This window comes from Loxodonta africana, chromosome 18, assembly GCF_030014295.1.
Source record: "Loxodonta africana isolate mLoxAfr1 chromosome 18, mLoxAfr1.hap2, whole genome shotgun sequence".
Classification (NCBI taxonomy): domain Eukaryota; kingdom Metazoa; phylum Chordata; class Mammalia; order Proboscidea; family Elephantidae; genus Loxodonta; species Loxodonta africana.
Genome location: NC_087359.1, coordinates 64,365,996 through 64,386,003, shown reverse-complemented (window position 1 = coordinate 64,386,003; position 20,008 = coordinate 64,365,996). Strand labels below are relative to the sequence as shown.

General features: G+C 48.8%; 1 protein-coding gene across 10 annotated transcripts in view; it reads right to left on the bottom strand.

Moving 5' to 3' along the window:
• RAP1GAP2 (RAP1 GTPase activating protein 2) overlaps positions 1 to 20,008 on the bottom strand; it is a 232,661-nt gene that overhangs the window by 22,316 nt on the left and 190,337 nt on the right. For 7 of the 10 annotated variants that reach the window (XR_010318428.1, XR_010318429.1, XM_010596495.3 and 4 more), the window contains 4 exons: positions 19,078 to 19,233; positions 12,256 to 12,327; positions 11,432 to 11,518; positions 7,691 to 7,825 (listed from right to left, as the gene is read on the bottom strand). Coding sequence is in view for 8 of the 10 variants with exons in the window: in XM_010596495.3 (XP_010594797.2) it covers positions 7,691 to 7,825; positions 11,432 to 11,518; positions 12,256 to 12,327; positions 19,078 to 19,233 (450 nt within the window). In the remaining 2 variants the exon portion in view is untranslated. Of the gene's footprint in view, positions 1 to 1,856; positions 1,873 to 3,130; positions 3,239 to 7,690; positions 7,826 to 11,431; positions 11,519 to 12,255; positions 12,328 to 19,077; positions 19,234 to 20,008 lie in introns of all 10 variants that reach the window. The other 3 variants (XM_064271567.1, XM_064271566.1, XM_064271569.1) reach the window with 2 other exon arrangements.

Below are 20,008 nucleotides of genomic sequence, written 5' to 3'. Positions count from 1 at the left end.
CCAGGACCGACACCCAGGACCTTGAGCTCCAGATGAAAGCATCCCAGGACTCAAAAAGTGGTCCAGATTGAAAGCATAATTCAACTGGTTGATGGACTAAGGATGATCAGAAACAAGGGAGTCTCAGGCCCCCCGCCCCCAAAAATCTCAGAGGCTGATGTCAGGGAGGACACCTTCTCCTCAAATACCCTTGATGCTGCTGTCAGAGCCAGCAAATTGAGTTTGAAGAGACAATGGGCTGATGGGTAATTCCAGAGATGTGTGGAGGTGCCTCAGAAGAAAGTCCTGGCAATCTACATCCAAAAAATCAGCCACTGAAAATTCTACGGAGCACAGCTCTACTCTGACATACTTGGAGTCACCAGGAGTCAGTTACTCAACAGCAACTGTTACTGGTAGGGTGGCAGGCTGCTCAAAGTCAAACGGGAAGTGATCTGAATCCTGGTTCTTCCTCTTAGTGTGTGAACCTCTCGGAGACTCAGTCTCTTCATCTGTGAAATGCCACTGGTGATCCCTGACGTGAGGGACTGCCATGAGAGTGATGTGAGACAATGCATGTAAAACACCTGGCATGACACCTGCCCGGTCAGTGTTAGCTCTCCTCCCCTACTCTTAGGGAAGAAGGGAGAGAGAGGTGAGGGCTAGATCTATGCCCTAAGATAGGGCTCAAGTCGGACGAAATCCCGTAGTGATATGGCTGGTCCTAAGTAGTTCACTTCTCAGTCCGATGTAGAGCTGGAGAGAAGCACTAGCCTCAAACTGGGCAGAAGAGACAGGGAAAAGGTGAAGACTAGAAAGGAGGGCAGTGGGCTGGGAAGAGGAAGGAGAGACAAAATGTGAAATATACACACACTGGAATCCTACTCAGCCATAAAGAGAAATGAAGTCCCCCGATGCACGCCACTACATGAATGAACCTTGAAAACACGATGCTGAGCGAAACAAAACAGTTGCAGAAGGACAAATATTGTATGATCTCAATCATGTGAATAAGCAAATATACAGACACCAAAGTTAGCAGTTACCAAGGGTAGAAGGGAGGTAGGAAGGGGAAGCGTTTGCTTAGGGGGCATTGAACTTATGCTAATGGCGGTGGAATGATCTGGAAAAGGACAGTGAGAATGGTTCCATGACTTGAAGAATGTAATCAATGTTACTGAGTTGTAAATGTAGAAGTTGTTGAGATGGCATGTTTTGTTATGTATATTTTCACCACAATAAAAAAAAAAAATGTTTTAATTAAGAAAAAGGCAGGCAGGAGAGTAGAACCAGAGAGGAAAGGGCAGGCAGATGCAGCCTTGCATCAGCATTTGAAGGTCTCTAGGGATCATCTGGAAACCCTGGTGGCGCAGTGGTTAAGAGCTACGGCTGCTAACCAAAAGGTCAGCAGTTCGAATCCACCAGGCACTCCTTGGAAACTCTGTGGGGCAGTTCTACTCTGTCCTATAGGGTCGCTATGAGTTGGAATCAACTTGACAGCAATGGGTTTGGTATTTTGGGGGGTTTAGGGGTCATCTGACCCTTCCCCACTCAGTCCTTTCACATGACTGCCAACGCTCATCTCCCCTCAGTTTGATTCTTCCCAGGGATGGACTGCTCACTACTTTAGAGGCTGCCTGTTCCTGTGCTGGACAGTCTGACCTTCGGAAACGTCTTTCGAATGCTGAGATGAAATCTTACCATTCCTAGACCATGGTCTAGTATGCCCTTGGAGTCTTATCTCAGTCTATTCCATACTACACACCACTGTCATTTGCCGTCCAGAGTTTGCTCTCCTCTCAGCTAACCATCTCAGGTCCCATCAGCCATCCTCAGTCACCATGGTTGCCGAGTCCTCAGCACACCTTACTGCTTACCTTTGCACAAGTTCTCCTTTGGGAGAGTGAGAAAAGAGAGATGGCATTACTTTCTCATTTTCTGCTTCTGTTGCTTCATTTCACCGGGGTTTGAGCACCAGTTAGCTTCACAGAGGGAGTAATTCCCTTCCCTGGTAACCACACCCCTCGCCTCCTTGCAAATGGGTTTTGTGGGTCGTTTCAATTAACAACCTCAACACAAAGGACCACTGCATGCAGAGCCCTGATAAGCACCAAGGAAGACAGTCCTCTCTGTACCAGGCAAGGGACAGAAGCAGGGGTCCTTGAAGATAAGGATGCTAATCTCTTGCCTGCTGAGATGGCTCCTAATCAGGCAGTACTCCGAGGTCTGGAGTCGGGTTTTCTATCCCTCTGTTACTGTTGTTGTTGTTAGCCTCGGCTCATGGTGACCCCTTGCACAATAGAACAGAACACTGCCCAGCCCTGCGCCATCCCCATGTTTGGGTCTGAGCAGATCTGACTGTTGTGATCCTTAGGGTTTTCATTGGCTGATTTTCAGAAGTAGATTGCCAGGCCTTTCTTCCTAGTAAGTCTTAATCTGAAAATTCTGCTGAAACCTGTTCAGCATCATAGCAACATGCAAGCTTCCAATGACAGACAGGTAGTGGCCGTGCTGAGGTGCACTGGCCAGGAATCGAACCCGGGTCTTCCATGTGGAAGGTAAATATTCTACCACTGAGACACCACTGCCTTCATCTGTCCCTCTAGCAGAACAAATAAAGACTGGAAGTTGACAGGTAAAATAACATATCCCTCTAGATCTCCACTCCAACTGTATCCCCCATTCCTGACTGGCAGAGCCATTATCTGGTCCAATGTCACCTCCTCCTTCTTGGGATGCAATAAGTCATGATCAGTCCAAGGCAGTCACATGAGCCATCCTCTTGCCAAGGGAACATGAGGGACATCTGTGGGACTCCAGCCCACTGAGCTAAGCAGGGCCATGCCCAAGGCCTGAGCTCTCTCCACCTCCCAGCTGGATACCCAAAGGCAGTGGGACCGTCCTCATATCACACCTTCCTATCTCAGAGCTGGGAGTGGCTGGAAAGGGAACCCGGGTGAAAAGGGGGTTCAGAGATGCTAAACGCTTGGATTTCTGCCCGGGTCCCTGCTGGGCTTCACCCACCATCACTAGCACCGCCCAGGCTGCAGGCCGGCAACAACTGCAAATGGGTGCTTCTTTCCTGCCACTAGGGGTCAGGTCAGGCCAACGCAAAACCATCACAGTTCCTCAAAGGCTGGGAGAAATTAACCTGCCAAATCCCAGCTTGCTGTGGTCCTGGTTCAACTACTGCAGTGGTGCCTTCTCCTCTGTCGCCCTCTGTCCCTCTTCTCCACGAACAGGTCAGTGAAGGGTCCAGCTAGCACAGAGTTTTTCAAAACATGACACATTTACGTACATATCATGCAGATACATCGAGTATCCTCATGTTTTCTTTGGATTTTGTTAGAGACGAATAACTTCTCAATGGCTGGCAGTTGTTGAGAACAGCACTTGAAAACAATAGTCCAGAGATCAGTATTTTTCAAAGGTGAAAAGGTGAGTAATACACAGCTCCTTTCTAAAGAAAAATATTCTTGCAAGACTCCCAAGAATATGTCTAGAGACTCCCAACAGCAGTTGTCCCACGGACTGCGAGGGCAATGCCAACTTCATACCCTACCCTCTTATTCATAGAAATGTCTTTTTAACTACGTTATCTCTGTAGTCGTTTAGACTTTATAATTGGAAATATATAAAATATATTTTTGATAATCATCTAAGTAAAAAATGCAAAATCGAAAAATGTTTGGAGAACTGGCAGATTCCTGAGAATATCCCCAAGCACCTCAGTTTGAGAAACAGGTCTAGATATACAGAAACCAACTGCTCTGCCTCTCACAGGGAGGGGTAGGGGAGGAGCTTAAATTACAGCCAGTAGAATTAAAATGAAATACGAAATACGAAGAACCACTCTAAGTGGTGTGAAGCTCCAGCAGCAAAACTGAGGGCAATGATGGGTCTGCTCCTTAGGAGAGACACAAAGAGTCATCATGCTCTAGGTGGGTCTCACAAGAGGCAAGGGATGGTTGGTTGAGATGGCTTTTAGCCTGAGGAATTCCCAATTCTGTTCCCATCCACCTGTGAGGTGAGAACTCTGACAGGAAGGAGATAAAGCATGCAACTTTTCCTCCTGGAATCATTTCATGCACCACTTCTTTCCAGGAGGATTCCGAGGAGCTCCGGGGGAGCTCCAGGAAGAAGGCCAAAAATCATGACGCCATGGCACCACCTAGGGTGTCCATGAAGAAATACTAAAAGCAGAGGCTGCTTCCTAGGCTGCGTCCCACCCATAAGCCTGGCCACAGGTGTGATTCTCTCACCAACCTAGACAAGGCCACATGTCTGACTCAGACACCGGACTCCACCTGGCCACCATAGTCCGTGTGCTAAGCCTCTCCTGCCCACAGCTCAGGTCTCCACAGCTTGGGGACAAGAGGGCAATGATGAAAGAGATGGCAAAAGAGCTCATGTCCCCAGTGGGGGAGAAAAACGCTGATCAAAATCATCAGAGCTCTGAAGGCCTCCTCTGTGTGACTGACCATGACAGTGCCCTCCCTTGCCCCATAGGGCTACCCCGGAGACCGGAGTGAAAGCAGGATACAGAAGCAGGTCTGTTTTCGACCTACAGTCAGAAGGACTTAAGGTTGAAAAGAAGAATTCCCTAGATGGTTGGATCAAAGACAAGTAATGACCAAGGCCTGAAGCATTTCCTCTCCTGGTAACCCCTTCATGAACACGCCAGACCCTCCACCCCTAGAGTCAAACACAGGTTAATTGCTACTCCTGCCAGAGACAGGGGACTGGACACAATGGCCTCAGGCCACACTCCTTTGGGCCTTCACCTATAGATGCTGGGTCATTTTTTCCATTAGACACATAGGGCAAAGTGTCCACAGCCTACAAGCTCTTCCAGGTTACAAAAGTATTTGAAACCTGAAAACACAATGGTTGCTTCCAAAATACAGACAGAAACCTGAAAAACGAAATCAACAAATGCTCCATTAAATGTCTACAAAATACATTATGTCAGCTAGTCAAATGCAACTCGAATCTTAGATTTACGTTGTTGTCAGTGGCCACTGAGTTGATTCCAACTCATGGTGACCCCATGCATGCAGAGTAGAAGTATGCTCCGTAGAGTTTTCAAGACTGCCTTTTTGGAAGCAGATCGCCAGGCCCTTCCTTTGAGACACCTCTGGATGGGTCTGAACCACCAACCTTTCAGTTAGTAGTCGAGTGCTTGACCATTTGTGCCACACAGAGACCCCTCTTAGAGTTGTATGTAAATAAAATTTACTGTGGGATACCAAAAACCCACTGCCATTGAGTTGATTTCGATGCATAGCGACCCCATTGGGTTTCCAAGGCTGTAAATCTCTATAGACACAGACTACTACATCTTTCTCCTGTGGAGCCATGATGGTTTTGAACCGCCGACCTTTTGGTTAGCAGTCAATAGCTTTAACCACTGCACCACCAGAGCTCCTTAGGGAGCACTTTAATACGCTTGCTATGATGTGGGGTGAAGCTGCCAGAAGTAAAATAATCCAGAGCCTACGAAGCCCTTTAAAAGGCCCTGCTTAGCTGCTTTCCCTGAACCCAAGCCCATTTTCCTATTTACTGGCTCTCACATTCATCCCTTTTTCTGCCGGACTAGCCATCCTGGCTCCCTCTTTTCTCCCCCATTCCTCTTTTCCCTCGTCCCCATTCCTCTTTTCCCTCGTCCCCATTCCTCTTTTCCCTCGTCCCCCTTCCTCTTGGCCCTTGATTTCTCCCATTTCACCCTGGCCACCACTGTCCATCAGCACTAAAGCAGATGCCTGAGGAGGAGTCTCCCACAAGCCTGGACAAGCAGGGAGGCTCCTCCTCCACCCTCAGGAGGAACCTCAGCAGCTGGCCCAAACAGGACCAGCTGAGCTGTGCCCTGCTCTCTGCGGTCCGGCTGGGCAGCCAGGGACTAACTGGCTGCCTGCCCAGGCCCACGTGGGTGGAACTTTAAATCTCTGAGTCAAGAACTGCAAGGCAGTATCACATAGCCGTTAAGCACACGGGCTTTGGAATCCAGCAGGCCTGGATGCAACTCCCACGTCTGCTGGGTGACTTTGAACAAATTACTTTGTCTCTTTGAGTCTTAGCTTCCTCATATGTAAAATTATACCCATAATTATGAAAATCAGATATAAATTACTATACCCATAATAATAGCCTTCCACAGAGGGCACTTCGAGGGTAGCCAGGAGGATTTAGGTGGGATAATGTATCTGAAGCTTTCGTTTTACACAACAACAACAGTGCACACTTCTGAGCAGTGATAGTATTTCAGGCACAGTGCACTTTTACAGGCATTATTTCAATTAATTCTCACAACTCTATGGCAAGAGTCTTATCTATCAAACTTGTGTTTTTGACGGAAAAAACAACAGCTTACAGGCTTTAAAGAATTTGCCCTACACCACACGGATCAACAGGGGCAGAGCTGGGACTCTAATACAGGCAGTTTTAACCCTAATCCTGTATATGTTGTTGTTGTTGTTGTCATTGTTAGCTGCTAAGGAGTCAGCCCTGGTCATGACCCCATGCACCACAGAACAAAACACAGCCTGGTCCTGTGCCACCCTTGCGGTCAGTTGCGAATCAGACAGTTGTGATCCACAGGGTTTCCACTGGCTGGTTTTCAGAAGTAGATCGCCAGGTCTTTTCTTCCTAGTCTGTCTTAGTCTGGAAGCTCTGCTAAAAATTTTTTCAGCATACGCACAAGCCTCCACTGACACTGGGTGGTGGCTGCGCATAAGGTGCATTGGCCGGAAATCAAAACCCTGTCTCCCACACGGAAGGCAAGAATTCTATCACTGAACCACCTCGATGTCTTCAGCTTTATAAATAATTCTCTAATGCTTTATAAATAATTCTATCTATAAATAAATATCCCAGGCAAAATCTGAGCTAAGAATCAGAAAGCTTAAGTGTGAAATAAGGCTCTACCTCGACTTACGTGTGAGGTTTTGAGCCTCTTGTGGTCTCTCAGCCTGTCTTCCCATGCGTTAGTCAAAATAACAATACTTGTTCAGCCAAGCCCACAGGACTGCGGCAGGCTCAATTCAGATTCCAGGTGTGAAAGCGTTGTATGGGCCGACAACCACGTGACAACCAACCTTCTCTGCCCCATGCCAGCTAAGTGGCTGTCCAAGTTCCACTTGAATACTTCCAGGGACAGAGAGCTTACTGCTTCCTTTAGCAGCTCATTCAAGTTAGAGAGCTCTTCGCTTTGCAAACTCCAAAGGGACCCACCTGTAACTCCTTCCCACTGGCCCTAGTCTGGACTTCCAATGCCCTGGCAGTTGGGAAGAAATCACTGCAGCGCCCCACATTGGCTGCTAAAGACCCCCAAGGCTTATGCCCTTGCTCCTGCCATCCTGCCCTGGGGTTCCCGACCACAGATAAAGGCAGATGACTGCAATAACGTTCTTGGTTTGCACCAGTTCCGCTCCTGCAGCTAAGCTGTTACCTGTCCCTGCTTATCAGACTCCTGAACCCGGAGGAGACGTTCCAGACCAAGGAGGAAGGCAGAGGCCCTGGAATCACTGCTGGCATGCAAGGCTGCCCCAATCGCTCACACTTTCTTTGCAAACATATTAGATGCCCTCCTGATACTGCCACCTCTGGCTGGCACTTGGGCTCTGGGGTCAGGATCACCTGGACCTTGGACCTCTTCCTTTCCTGGCCCTAGCCCTCCCTGTCCCAGCAATCCCAGCCACTCTTGTGCCCGTACCTTGAAAGACTCCAGGAAGCCCCCATGGCTCCCATTCTCAAACTTGTCCTCTTCCGGGCCCAGGCCTAGCATGGCCTGTGTGTGGCTGTGGAGCTCATCATGAAGGTTGTCCAGGAGGGCCGCCCTCGTCCGATCCTAGAAGGGAAGAAGGGAGGGAGTTGTGGAGTGGCACCAAGGGCAGAGATATGCCCCATCTCTGAGTGGGCTCCAGATACCTGGCCTTCTCAACGGCATCCCAGGGAAGGTGTGGACCTACAGCCAGGTCAGGCTCCATGCTCGCAAATGCTGCCGTTAACACTAACACTGCACACCTGGCCTCCTGCTGTCTTGCTTCCACCCCTTCTCCCTGGACCATCTCACCATCCGGCATCTCTGTCCACCACCTCTACCCTGGTGAGTCCCAGTGCAGATCTCTGTCCCAAGCTCCACATCCATGTACCCAACTGGTCCTCTCCATTCAGATGTTGCTCCTGGGCCATCCACACAGCCTCCAGAGGGTGCCATTCACACAGGCCAGGACCAGTCCTTTCAGCAACACAGCATTTGCAGGCACCTCCAGGTCAACAGGTTCTAAAGAGAACTCCCAGTTGTCTTCATATCCTCATATCAGTGAAGAGCCCAGGCCAGAGACCTAAGAGTTGCCCTCTAATTCTACTTCCCCACCCTTACACCCAGGGGCCCATCAAGTCTTGCTGACTCTGACCCTAAACCATTTCTTGCCATGTCCTAAGCCTTCATCAGCTCTCTTGGACTCGCTTCAGCCTATCATCCTCACCACTGTCAGAGTAATCCTTCTAGCAAACAAATCAGACTTTAATGAAAACTTTATTAGGATGCCATCACTTCTGGCCTGGCCCTCAAAGCCCGTCTTCTTCTTTTTTTTTTAAACTGGTCTTTAGATGAAAGTTTTCAGAGCAAATCAGTTTCTCATTCAAAAATTTATACACAAATTGTTCTGTGACATTGGTTGCCATCCCCACAATGTGTCAGCACTCTCCCCCTTCCCACCCCGTGTCCATTCGTCCAGTTTTCCTGGCCCTGCTGCCTGCTCATCATTGCTTTGGGGCTGATGTTACTCAGTCGGTCTCATATGCTTGATTTAACTAAGTAGCACATTCCTCACGTGCGTTATGGTTTGTTTTATAGGCCTATCTAATCTTTGGCTTGAAAGGTGGACTTTGGGAGTGGCTTCAGCTCTGAGTTAACAGGGTGTCTGGGTGCCACAGTTTTGGGGCTCCCTCTGGTCTCTGTCAGACCAGTAAGCCTGGTCTTTTGCGTGTGTGTGTGTGTGTGAATTTGAATTTTGTTCTATACTTTTCTCCTGCTCTGTCTGGGGCTCTCTATTGTGATCCTTGTCAGAGCAGTCAGTGGTGGTAGCTGGGCACCATCTAGTTCTTCTGGGCTCAGGCTGGTGGAGGCTGTGGTTTATATGGTCCATTAGTCCTTTGGACTAATATTTCCCTTGAGTCTTTGGTTTTCTTCATTCTCATTTGTTCTGGACTGGATGAAATCAATAGATGTATCTTAGATGCTCACACCATTTTAAGACCCCAGATCCTACTCAGCGAAGTAAGATGTAGATACTTTATGAACTATGTTATGCCAGTTAACCTAGATGTCCCCAAAGACCATGGTCCCCAGCCCTCAGCCTCGGCAACTCAGTCCCTCAAGGTGTTTGGATGTGTCCAGGAAGCTTCTATGACTTTGCCTTGGTCAAGCTGTGCTGACTTCATCTATATTGTATGTTGTCTTTCCCTTCACCAAAGTTAACACTTGCCTACTATCTAGTTAGTGATTTCCCCTCCCTACCCCTTCCCTCCCTCGTAAACATCGAAGTTTTTTTTCTTTTCTGTGTATAAACCTTTTCTTGAGTTTTTATAATAGTGGTCTCATACAATATCGATCCCTTTGTGATTGACTTATTTCACTCAGCATAATGCCCTCCAGATTCATCCATGTTGTGAGAGACTTTGCCGACTCATCATTGTTCTTTATCATTGTGTAGTATTCCATTGTGTGTATGTACCGTAGTTTATCTATTCATCTGTTGATGGGCACTTAGGTTGTTTCCATCTTTTTCTATTGTGAATAATGCTGCAACAAACATGGGTGTGTATATGTCTATTCGTGTGATGGCTCTTATTTCTCTAGGATATATTCCTAGCAGTGGGGTTGCTGGATCATGTGGTATTTCTATTTCTAGCTTTTTAAGGAGGTATCATATCCTTTTATGTAGTGGTTATACCATCTTACATTCCCATCAGCAGTGCATAAGAGTTTCAACCTCCCCATAACCTCTCCAACATTTGTTATTTTCTTTTTTTAATTAATGCCAGTAATGTTGGGGTGAGATGGTATCTCATTGTAGTTTTCATTTGCATTTCTCTAACGGTTAATGCCAAACCCACTGCTGTTGAGTTGATTCCAACTCATGGTCACCCCAAAGGACACAGTATAACTGCCCCATAGGGTTTCCAAGGAACAGCTGGTGGATTCGAACTGCCAACCTCTTGGTTAGCAGCCGTAGTTCTTAACCACTTTGGTTTCCAACCAAATCTGTTGGTATTGAGCTGGACTCATAGCTATCCTGGTATTGTAGTGCTTAAGAGCTACAGCTGCTAACCAGAAGGTCAGCAGTTCAAGTCCACCAGGTGCTCCTTGGAAACCCTATGGGGCAGTTCTACTCTGTCCTTGAGGATTATTACGAGTTGGAATCGACTCAATGGCAACAGGTCTGTTGTTTTTTTTTTGAATGGTTAATGATTGCGAGCGTTTCCTCATGCGTCTGTTAGCTGCCTGAGTGTCTTCTTTGGTGAAGTGTCTGTTTGTATCCTTTGTCCATTTTTTTATTAGATTACTTGTCTTTTTGTTGTTGAGGTGTTGAAGTATTTTACAGATTTTAGAGATTAGATCCTTGTCAGATAGGTCATAGCCAAAATTTTTTTCCCAGTCTGTAGGTTCTCTATTTTACTCTTTTGGTGAATTCTTTTGATGAGCATAAGTGTTTAATTTCTAGGAGCTCCCAGTTATCTAGTTTATCTTTTGGCATCAAAGCCCTTCTTGACCTGACCCCAACCAACCTCTCCAGCTGAGAGTCTCACCGTTCCATCTTCCACATGAGTCCTTTTCTCAGGCCACAGCAAATCCTCTGAAGCTCCCTCCAGACAGCAAACTCTCTGGTTCTGTCAGCCTTTGCTCGTGCTGTTTCCCATGCCTGGAATAACCCTTCCCATTCTTTCTTCCTGGCAAAAGCCTCATCAAATATCAAGATTCAGCACCTCAAGGGTCACCTCTTCCAATAAGCCCACTCTGAACACGTTCTCAGCCTCCCACAGGCAGAACCATCCTCACTACATCCTCTGAGCCACAGCCCCAGTACTGGCTTCCATCATGCCACCGCACATACACTGTAACTGTCTCTTTATTAATGTCCCCCACACCACCCCACGCCAGCCTGTGAGTTCTAAAAGGACAGGGGCTATGCCTTGCTTATCATTGTATCCAAGATTGGTACACAGTAAGTGCTCAATAAATGACTATTGAACGGCCAACTAGACTTAAAAGTTTGGATGGAATTTCCACAAGAAGAAATAGTTCTTATACCAACACGGAGCTGAGGGCTTGGAGGGGCAAAGACAGTGTTCCCTCCCTTGAGCAGCCCCCAAGAACAGACCCCCAAGAGAGTCTGGCTAACAGGCAGCCAGAGGGCAGGGGGAAGGCCTTCAGAAACTACGCACTCACCTCCAGCTTCGCAAACTTGTCCGACTTGCAGCAAGCATTCTCTGCGTTGGTGAGCTTGGTGAGCAGAAACTCCCTGAACTCCGAGCCCTGGAACAGACAAAATGCCCTGGGATTTCTCCCTCCTTCAGCTGTTGCCAAAAGCGCTCCAGTCCCAGTTACAGGCAGGTAGAACAAGGGGTCTGATGAGAGCCCCAGAAAGGTCCTCTTTCTGACATTTGATCAGAAATAGTCCACCTGCTAATATGCCATCATGGAAACCAGCTCCCCTGGTCCTGGGAAATCAACCCCTACGCCCACGAGACATGTCTATGTCTGCAGGCATATTCCTGGGACTGGAATATGGTATGCATTTAAAAACCAAACAAACAAGAAACACCTTTTTGTAGCAGAAAGGTACCACCTCCCCAAGTATCAAACACCTCCACAAGAAACACTCTGTTAGGCCAAACCGGCCACCTGAGGAGAGGTGGAAAGAGGCCTCAGGTAAGGAGATTTCTCCCAAACCTGCAAAATGGCCTCCCTAATATTCCCAGCTCAAATTCTGCCCTGTTCCAACCACCACTACTCAGGTATTGAAACCTTACTCCAGTTGCCATAGAGTAGCTTCTGACTCATGGCGACCTCATGTTTGTCAGAATAGAACAGAGCTTCATAGGTTTTCAATGACTGATTTTTCAGAAGTAGATCACCAGGCCTTCCCCCCGAGGTGACCTAGGTGACCTAGGCGACCTAGGGTGGGACCTTTTGGTTAGCAGCCGAGCGGGTTGACCATTTGCACCACCCAGACCCTGGATATGAGAGGAGCAGAAAGAAGTGTTTCTTACCTTCTGGAAAACAGGGGGGCTGGGCAGAGGGGGGCCAAAGGCAGGCACATCTTCCCGTGCGGTGACCGAAACCTGAAACACCAGAACGGCAGTGTGGGCCCAGGAGGAAGAGGTCAGAGCTGTGGGTGAGAACATGCTTTGTGCCCTGCGCATGCAGAAGCCACATTCCCACAGCCAAGCTACTTGCTATACCGTCTTCTCCTTCCCAGAATGCACTGTTTAGAGTACACAAGTAAAATGCTCCCAAGAACACTGCCAAAACGGGTACCCCAAGGCACTGTTCCTAGAAGTGGGGATGGGCTGGGTTGCACCATTCACATTCTCTCATCTGCATGCCTCAAGGCCAGAGTGGACAGTGTTTGCTAGATAACTGGACAGGGCTGAGGAGCCACCCAGAAGCCTAATTGCAACACAGTACACGTGCCCAGGAAGTGTTGTATCACCTCATTCCATTGTAATATTTATCCTACAGGGAAGGTGCAATGAGAATTATTATCCCTGTTTTACTGATGGAGGAGCCCTGGTGGCACAGTGGTTAAGTGTTCGGCTGCTAACTGAAAGGTCAGTGGCTCGAATACACCAGCCACTCAGCGGGAGAAAGACGTGGCAGGCTGCTTCTGTAAAGATTACAGCCTTGGAAACCCTACGGGGCAGTGTGGTTAAGAGCCTGGCTGCTAACCAAAAGGTCTGCAGTTCAAATCCACCAGCAGCTCCTTGGAAACCCTATGGGGCACTTCTACCCTGTCCTATAGGGTTGCTATGAATTGGAATCCACTTGATGGCACAGGTTTGGTTTGGTTTGGTTTGGTTTTTTTAATAGAATTGCTATGAGTCAGAATCAACTCGACGGCAATGGGTTTGGTTTTTTCGGTTTTTCGTTTTACTGATACAGAAACAGAGACACGGTGCGATCCCCTCAGAGTCACACAGCTATTTAGCCAAGGAGATGAGTGGGGAATCCAGACCTCTCCCAGCCTGGCTCTGGGGTGCTTTCTCTGCAACAGTGACCCCCAAACTTGGCCATAAATCAGAATCACTTTGAGTGTTTAAAAAATAAATAGCAATTGCATGGTTCCCCCTCAAACCTATGGATCAGAAGCTCTGGGGCGAAGACAGGAGTGTACAACTTTTCTAAGCTCCTGGGAGTATGTACGCAGTCGGGGGCTTGTGTTTGGGAGCCTGAGGCCGACACGCAGGGCCGCCCAGTATGGGTAAGGCTTGGACAAACAGAGTTCATGGGCTGGGGCATGAAGGGGGCATCAAGGTGCTCCATGTGGGGGTTCCCCAGGCTCAGGACAGCCCCACACCTCTGTCTCCTCTTAGCACAGAGGTGCCCTGGTTTCACCTGCTCTGAGCCCATGAGGCTGCAGGGCTCTCAGGAGACTGCCCTCTCCCTGCCCCCAGCTGCTGACGTGAGCCCAGCCTGGCATGCCGCCAGCCTGCCTGGCCTGTGAAGTAGGGCAGATGCAGGGAGGCTGCCAGACTAGTTGAGCCGGCAGCATGGAGCCATGCCAAGAAAAGGGTCGGGAGCAGAGGAAGCAGGGGAGAGGTGGGCAATAAAGCTTCTTTTCCCCAAGTTCAAGGCTCTCAGCACAGCCCAAATTGCAGTACCCACAGTCAGGAAATGGTGTGTTTGGCTGCTGTGATTTCTGGGTGGATTCCAGCTGCTAAACACAGCTCTGCCACTACCTAACGTGCACCCATGGCATCAGTCAAGAATTCCACCCACAGGGCCAGATTTGGGGAGGGGGTGGTAGGGTCGCTCTGGGAGGAAGAAGAGAGGCCGGGCCCAGCTCTCAGCCCTTCCCAAGCTGCCCCAACCTGGCCTCCCCCTTCTTCTCATGTTGGCCCTGGTGTGGTCTGTGCTGCCTGGGTAAATGGCTTCAGACATGCTCCTAAATCCGTGCCAAGTCTGCCAGCCAGACAACTGCACTGCAGCAGCCATGTCAGAGAGGCCGGGAGCAGGGTCATTCACTGTGTGAGCCATTTGTCTTCCATTCTCACTCTGCTCCTCTCCCAACCCCACCCCAAGGAGGCTAGGCCTTTGAGTCCCCTTCTTCTGGGTACATTTGGTTTGCCTGGTTGAAAGCAGAAGTGGCCTGAACACAAAGCCATCTTCCTGTTTTCTAAATTCAGTCGGGGTGTGAGAAGGGCTCAGATGGAGAGAGGAGGAGGAGGTGACCCTGGGGAAAGAATCTTCCTGGCTAGAAAGTGGAAGGAGGCCTGTGAAAGGGGGGCGTGAGAAAGAGATTATAGGGGCCTAACGTCCTGGGTATTGCAGCACTGTTTCTACGTTGCTTCCACAGTTAGCTTTTGTATACCCTGGTGATTTTGTGATTTGTGGTTTGTTTCCTCCCTTCCCTCTCCCATTCTCCATGATTCTATAAAGTTTAAAATTAACCTATGTTCCTCTTGAATAAGCAGAACAACGATCAATAAGATCTGGGACAAGACAACCAGACAATGGGGCCCATCTTGTGACCAAAACCAGGATGGCATCAGAAGACCACTAAGAATACTCACAGCAGGTCAACATGTCTGAAACGTGGTCAGCATGGCCCCCTCAAAGGTGAACCGCCATTCTCTAGATTCTTCAAGCCTAAGCCCTAATCCTGTGAAACCCTCTGGTCGGTCTCTGACAGGCAGATTCTGGAGAAATCCATACCCCTCTGTCTCTTGTATACTGGTATACAATAAAGCCCTCTTGCTGCTTACCTCACCCCTGTCTCAGTATTGGCTTTGCAGCAGGCGGCCCAAATCTGTGTTTTGCAGTAACACCTGGGGGTCTGTGAGCCATAAGGACACATCAGGGAGGACCAAGAGTGCCTCAGACGGCTCCAACCTGACAAAGCCCCATGCCTGGGTGAGGCCTGCCAGCCTCAGAGACCATGGAGGGTGGACAGGTAAGGGGTGGGGGCACAAAGACAAGGGCCCTCTCCACATGGTCTGCTTTGCGTAAGATTCCAGAGACCTTTTCATGACTCACAAGTGGGGGGGGGGTGTCTCCCAGAGAGAAAGGGGAGGAGCACCAGTGATGGCTGAGCTGGAATTTCCTTCTAATCCTTCCAACCTGGAGGGATGGGGACCAAATTCATTTCTGAAAAATAATATGATGTGACCACTTCTTGCATACCTGAGTTTGTGGAGCCAAGCTCCCATCTGCTACTACGGCTCAGCAATGAAGGCCACAGTTGGACCTCAATGGGAACTCCAGCTCCACCACTGCCTGGTTGAGTGGTCTTAAGTGACCTTAAGTCCTTAAATGACTTTTAAGCTCTTCATCCTCAATTTCTCCCCTAGAAAATGGGGCTAAGAAGAGGCCCTGCCTCTCTGAGTGGCTGTTAGAATGAAAGAAGACCATGCTTCTAAGGACCTAAGGAGAGAGCACCCAGGAAGTGATAACCATTGTCATCCTGGGCTTTACTTTCCCTGTTGACCTCCACCTAGTAACAGGTACCTGAAACCACTACAGTTCCCCCAAACCACTTCCTATCCCACCCTTCAACCCCCCCACACTCCTCAACTGCTCTTCTCCACCGCACTCCACCACCCCGCCACCACACACACACACACACACACACACACACAGAGGATGTCAGGGTTGATTGGGAGCTCAGAGGCTGTCTAGTCCAACTGCCGTATTTCACACAGGTGGCAACAGAGGCCCAGAGAGGGAAGGAACTGGCCCAAGGTCACACAGCCAGTCAGGGGTAGGGCCAGGACCAGAAGCCAGGGCCCCCAAGCCTCTCCATCTGGGACCCTTTCCTGTACATTTTTCCTCCTCCGCTCTTCCCTCCCTTCCCTCTTCTTTCCTGTTGGTCCTTCTCCCCAGTGGAGGTCTCCTGGGGCACTGCTCAGCCCCTCGGGAGCTCTCCCCCTCCTCTGCCACAGACCCTAAGCCTGCAGGGGTCAGCCAAGGTCCTGTTTCACTTTGGACCCCCTGAGGGACCTGAATAGGTTCTCCTCTGGTCTGCTCTTTACTGGAGGTCCATCCGACAGCACTTTGGGCACACCCTGGAAGATGCCTCCCTGGCCTCTGCCTCTCTGACACCCATTCACTTTTGTCACCTTCCAGCCTTGGTGATTGCCTCGCAGGTGGAGCACAAGGCCCCAAGTCCCGGGACTCAACCCTGCCCTTCGGGGAGGTCCTGATTCTCTGCTTCTCACCACATGAGGAAGACACTTTTTCCTGGACCACCTGCTGCTTAGAAGACTTTGTAAAGTCTTCTGGGATCAAAGCTGGAGGTGGTGGTGCTTTGTTTGGATCTCTGAGTTTCTCTGGATGGACCCACCACTCTGCTAAGCTCTTGGGAGAGTGGAGAAGCCAGTTAGCTGAGGTTCATTTCCTATACTAAACATCTGCAAGAGGCCTCGCCCTGCCGGCGGAGGCCCACAGACAAGCCACACACAGGCGACTGCCTGGGAGGGTCCGGGAGCCCTCCTAACACACAGCTTTACTTTAGGGATCCTTCTCAGTAGCTCTTCTGCCTCCCAAAGAAACAAAGACCAAATCTGTTGCTGTTGAGTTGATTCTGACTCATGACAACCCCACGTGTGCAGAGCAGAACTGCTCCATTGGGTTTTTGATGGCTGTGACCTTTCAGAAGCACACTGGTAGGCCTTTCTTCCGAGGCATCCCTGGGTGGATTCAAACAGCCAACCTTCTGGTTAGCAGTCAACCACTTAGCTCTTTGTGCCACCCAGGGACACCACACCAGGGACTCCTCTTCTGCCTTTACTGGCTGTTAAAAGAGCTAGTTGGCTGTTCGAGCCGCCTAGTGGCTGAACTGTACTCCCCAGGCATCTGTGTCCTCTCAGATCAGGAGGCCCTGGAAGCTGGTTCAGTTCATCTCTTGCACATGCCTGGCCCCCTAGCACAGTGACTGGCACTCAGCAGACACTGAATGAGTAAACTTCCTTCCACCAACAAATTAATCAATTAGTTTTTAAGCTGGAATGCCCATTTCAGTCAAAACAGGTGATCCTGTAGCCTTCAAACAAACGCCCAAACCAAGGTTTCTCCAACTTCCCAGCTCAAATTACTCAATGATAGAGTATGAACACGTACGTGGGCACATAAAGGGACCAGCCTGCTTCCATGGGAGGAAAATTTTTTGAAATCTGATTTGCTTTTACGAGTTGATGTGAATTTCCCACTCTGTTCCTTAATGTACGGGCAGTCCCCGGGTTACGAACAACAACCGTTCCTGTGTCATGGAGTCACATTTGTAGGTAAGTTAGAACAGATGCGTACGGTTCTTATTTAACCTTTAGAGCAAGAAAGGAGGCCTGGTGGCACATTGGTTAAGAGCTTGGCTGATGACCAAAATGTCAGCAGCGCGAATCCACCAGCCGTTCCTTGGAAACTCTATGGGGCAGTTCTACTCTGTCCTATGGGGTCACAATGAGTCAGAATCGACTCCATAACAACAGACTTTTAGTGCAGGAAAAGGCTCAAAGTCTTTTCAATGATTTAAAAGCTGCATGCGCAGCCAGTGAAGGTGGTTGTAAACAATTTGTTGTGTGCAGGGGTTGGTTCCACTGTTCCAATTGAAGGTGAGGGCAAACTTACACAATATTAAAGGGCAGCTATGAGCTGTCTGTAACTCAGACATTTGTAACCCGGGGACTTATTGCGTACTGTATCTGGGTTTATGCTGATAAAACAATTACATACCATCATTTTCTTTCCCCAAAATCTTTGTTTCAGTAAAATTGATACTTCATGAAGATGGTCATGAGGCAACTATGACTTTGTGAACCCCAATTGAAGTGTATGAGCTGAAATTATTACACAGGAAACATGCTCAGACCTCATTGTTTTCCATGAGCAGAGACAGGCTCGTTTTTTCTCTCCCTTAGATCAGGGTTCCTGACATTTTGGGGAGCAGGGAGTTATGGCCTCTCTCCCCAGAAAATGCAAAGAAGCACACAATCTCAATATTCTGCACACACCTTTGAGGGGTTCAAAGACCACCTAATACCCACCTTAAAAATTCAGCCTCAGTCTATCTACCGTGGGTACCATGTTCCCCAACACCACTGTGATATAGAGAAACCATTGCCCAAGAGGTTGGGATTGTTTTGCATGAAGAAGAGGAGGGGAGGGTTAGCAATACAGCCATTAGGAGAGGGCAGGGTGCTGGCAGCTGAGGACAATGATCACACTATCTTTTTCTCGGCTGCATCAGAGAGGGTTTTGAGCCAAACTGACCTACCACCTATTGGTCAGGGGGCTGAGATCCAGATGCTTGCAAACCCTGCATCCCTGGAAGTCTTCAAACTAAGGCTGACCATTTCTTCAGAATAGCTAGACCAGAGGGGCCTACCCAATGGCCAGGGTCTACCAGGCACCCTCCTCTTCACCCTTCTCACCATCAACATTTCTCCTTTTCCTTTCCTTCCTTTATTTGCTACCGCTCTTCTTCTCTCCCCTTTCCTGCTAATGCTCTCACCTTGTTTCTCTTTCTTTCTCTCCTCCAGCTCTGTCTTACTCTAGTAAATGGCATTACCAGATTCTAAATAAGGCAGTCAGGGCTTCTCCACCCTTGAGTTAGATCCTGCCACAGCTGGAAGCAGCAAGATAGATGAGAGGACCTCAGAAGGTGCTCTCCACCAAGAGTCTAGCCCCCAAATTCCAGAAACCTTTGAACTTGTAGAAAATCTATCACATCATTTTAAACCAACACTGACGTTAGGGATGCCGCTTTGGACGATGGTCTGATAAGTTATTGAGAGCTGGTGCCCTTTGATGCTGCTGAATTCATAAAGCAGGGTGAGGTGTCTGGGCTTATCACTTCCTCCTACCAGGCATCTCCTTACCTTGTAGGATGGGGTTTCTGTGCCCGGGTTCTCAGCCTGCACGACAATGTAGGCATGTAAGAAATTGGACGCAATCATATCTGGGACAAATGGTGTGTTCTCTTCTTGGAAGATGATGGCCACAATGTCATTCCCAATGTGTCTCTTTCTCTGGAGCTAAATGAAAGGTGTTCAGTTGTTAAAAGCCAGATAAAAGCATCCTGAAAACAGAATAGTTCTATACAAGACATTCCTCATTATTTATCTTTATACATCAACCCTGGAACTCTGAGACCTAGCTCTCCAGGGAAGTTCTTCTTTCAATCTTCAGAAGCCACAAAAAAAAAAAAAAAAAAAAAAGGAAGGGTGCTCAAGTTCCTAGGCAGAAGTTGGCAAGCATTTTACTAAGCTCTACAATGTACAGAACCCTGACTCAGGATTCAGGGAGTATATTTAAAAGGTAAGGCTGGATCTTCCTTGGTAGAGCCTGTAACTGATCCAGGAGAGACACAAACACAGGTGAAGCCACCTGAAAACACTAACGAAGCCACCAGCCAACAAGTGCTACGTCAGCTGCTACACATGCAGTGCCTGACATCTATGGGGGCAGAGAAGATGGTGACATCAGATGGTAACCCAAGAAGGCTTCCTGGAAGAGGAGACCGGGCAGGGGTGGGATCTTGACAGAAATGTGGATTAGTAGAGATGAGGTGATGAACCAAAGGGGAGAAGAGCCAAGCCTAGAGAGGATGGGCAACCTGGCCTGGTGGAGGTCCTGGGGGAGAGAGAAATCCCACCCTGACCCAGTATCCCAAGCTGTTTTAGGGGCTTCCACACATGACCGCAGTCACCAAGCACCTACTGTGTCTCAGGAGCCAGCTTGTCTCTTCAGGCTCTTCACATGCATGATTTCAAATTGTAAGCCCCTCCTTTATATCAAGTCTTGGCTAGT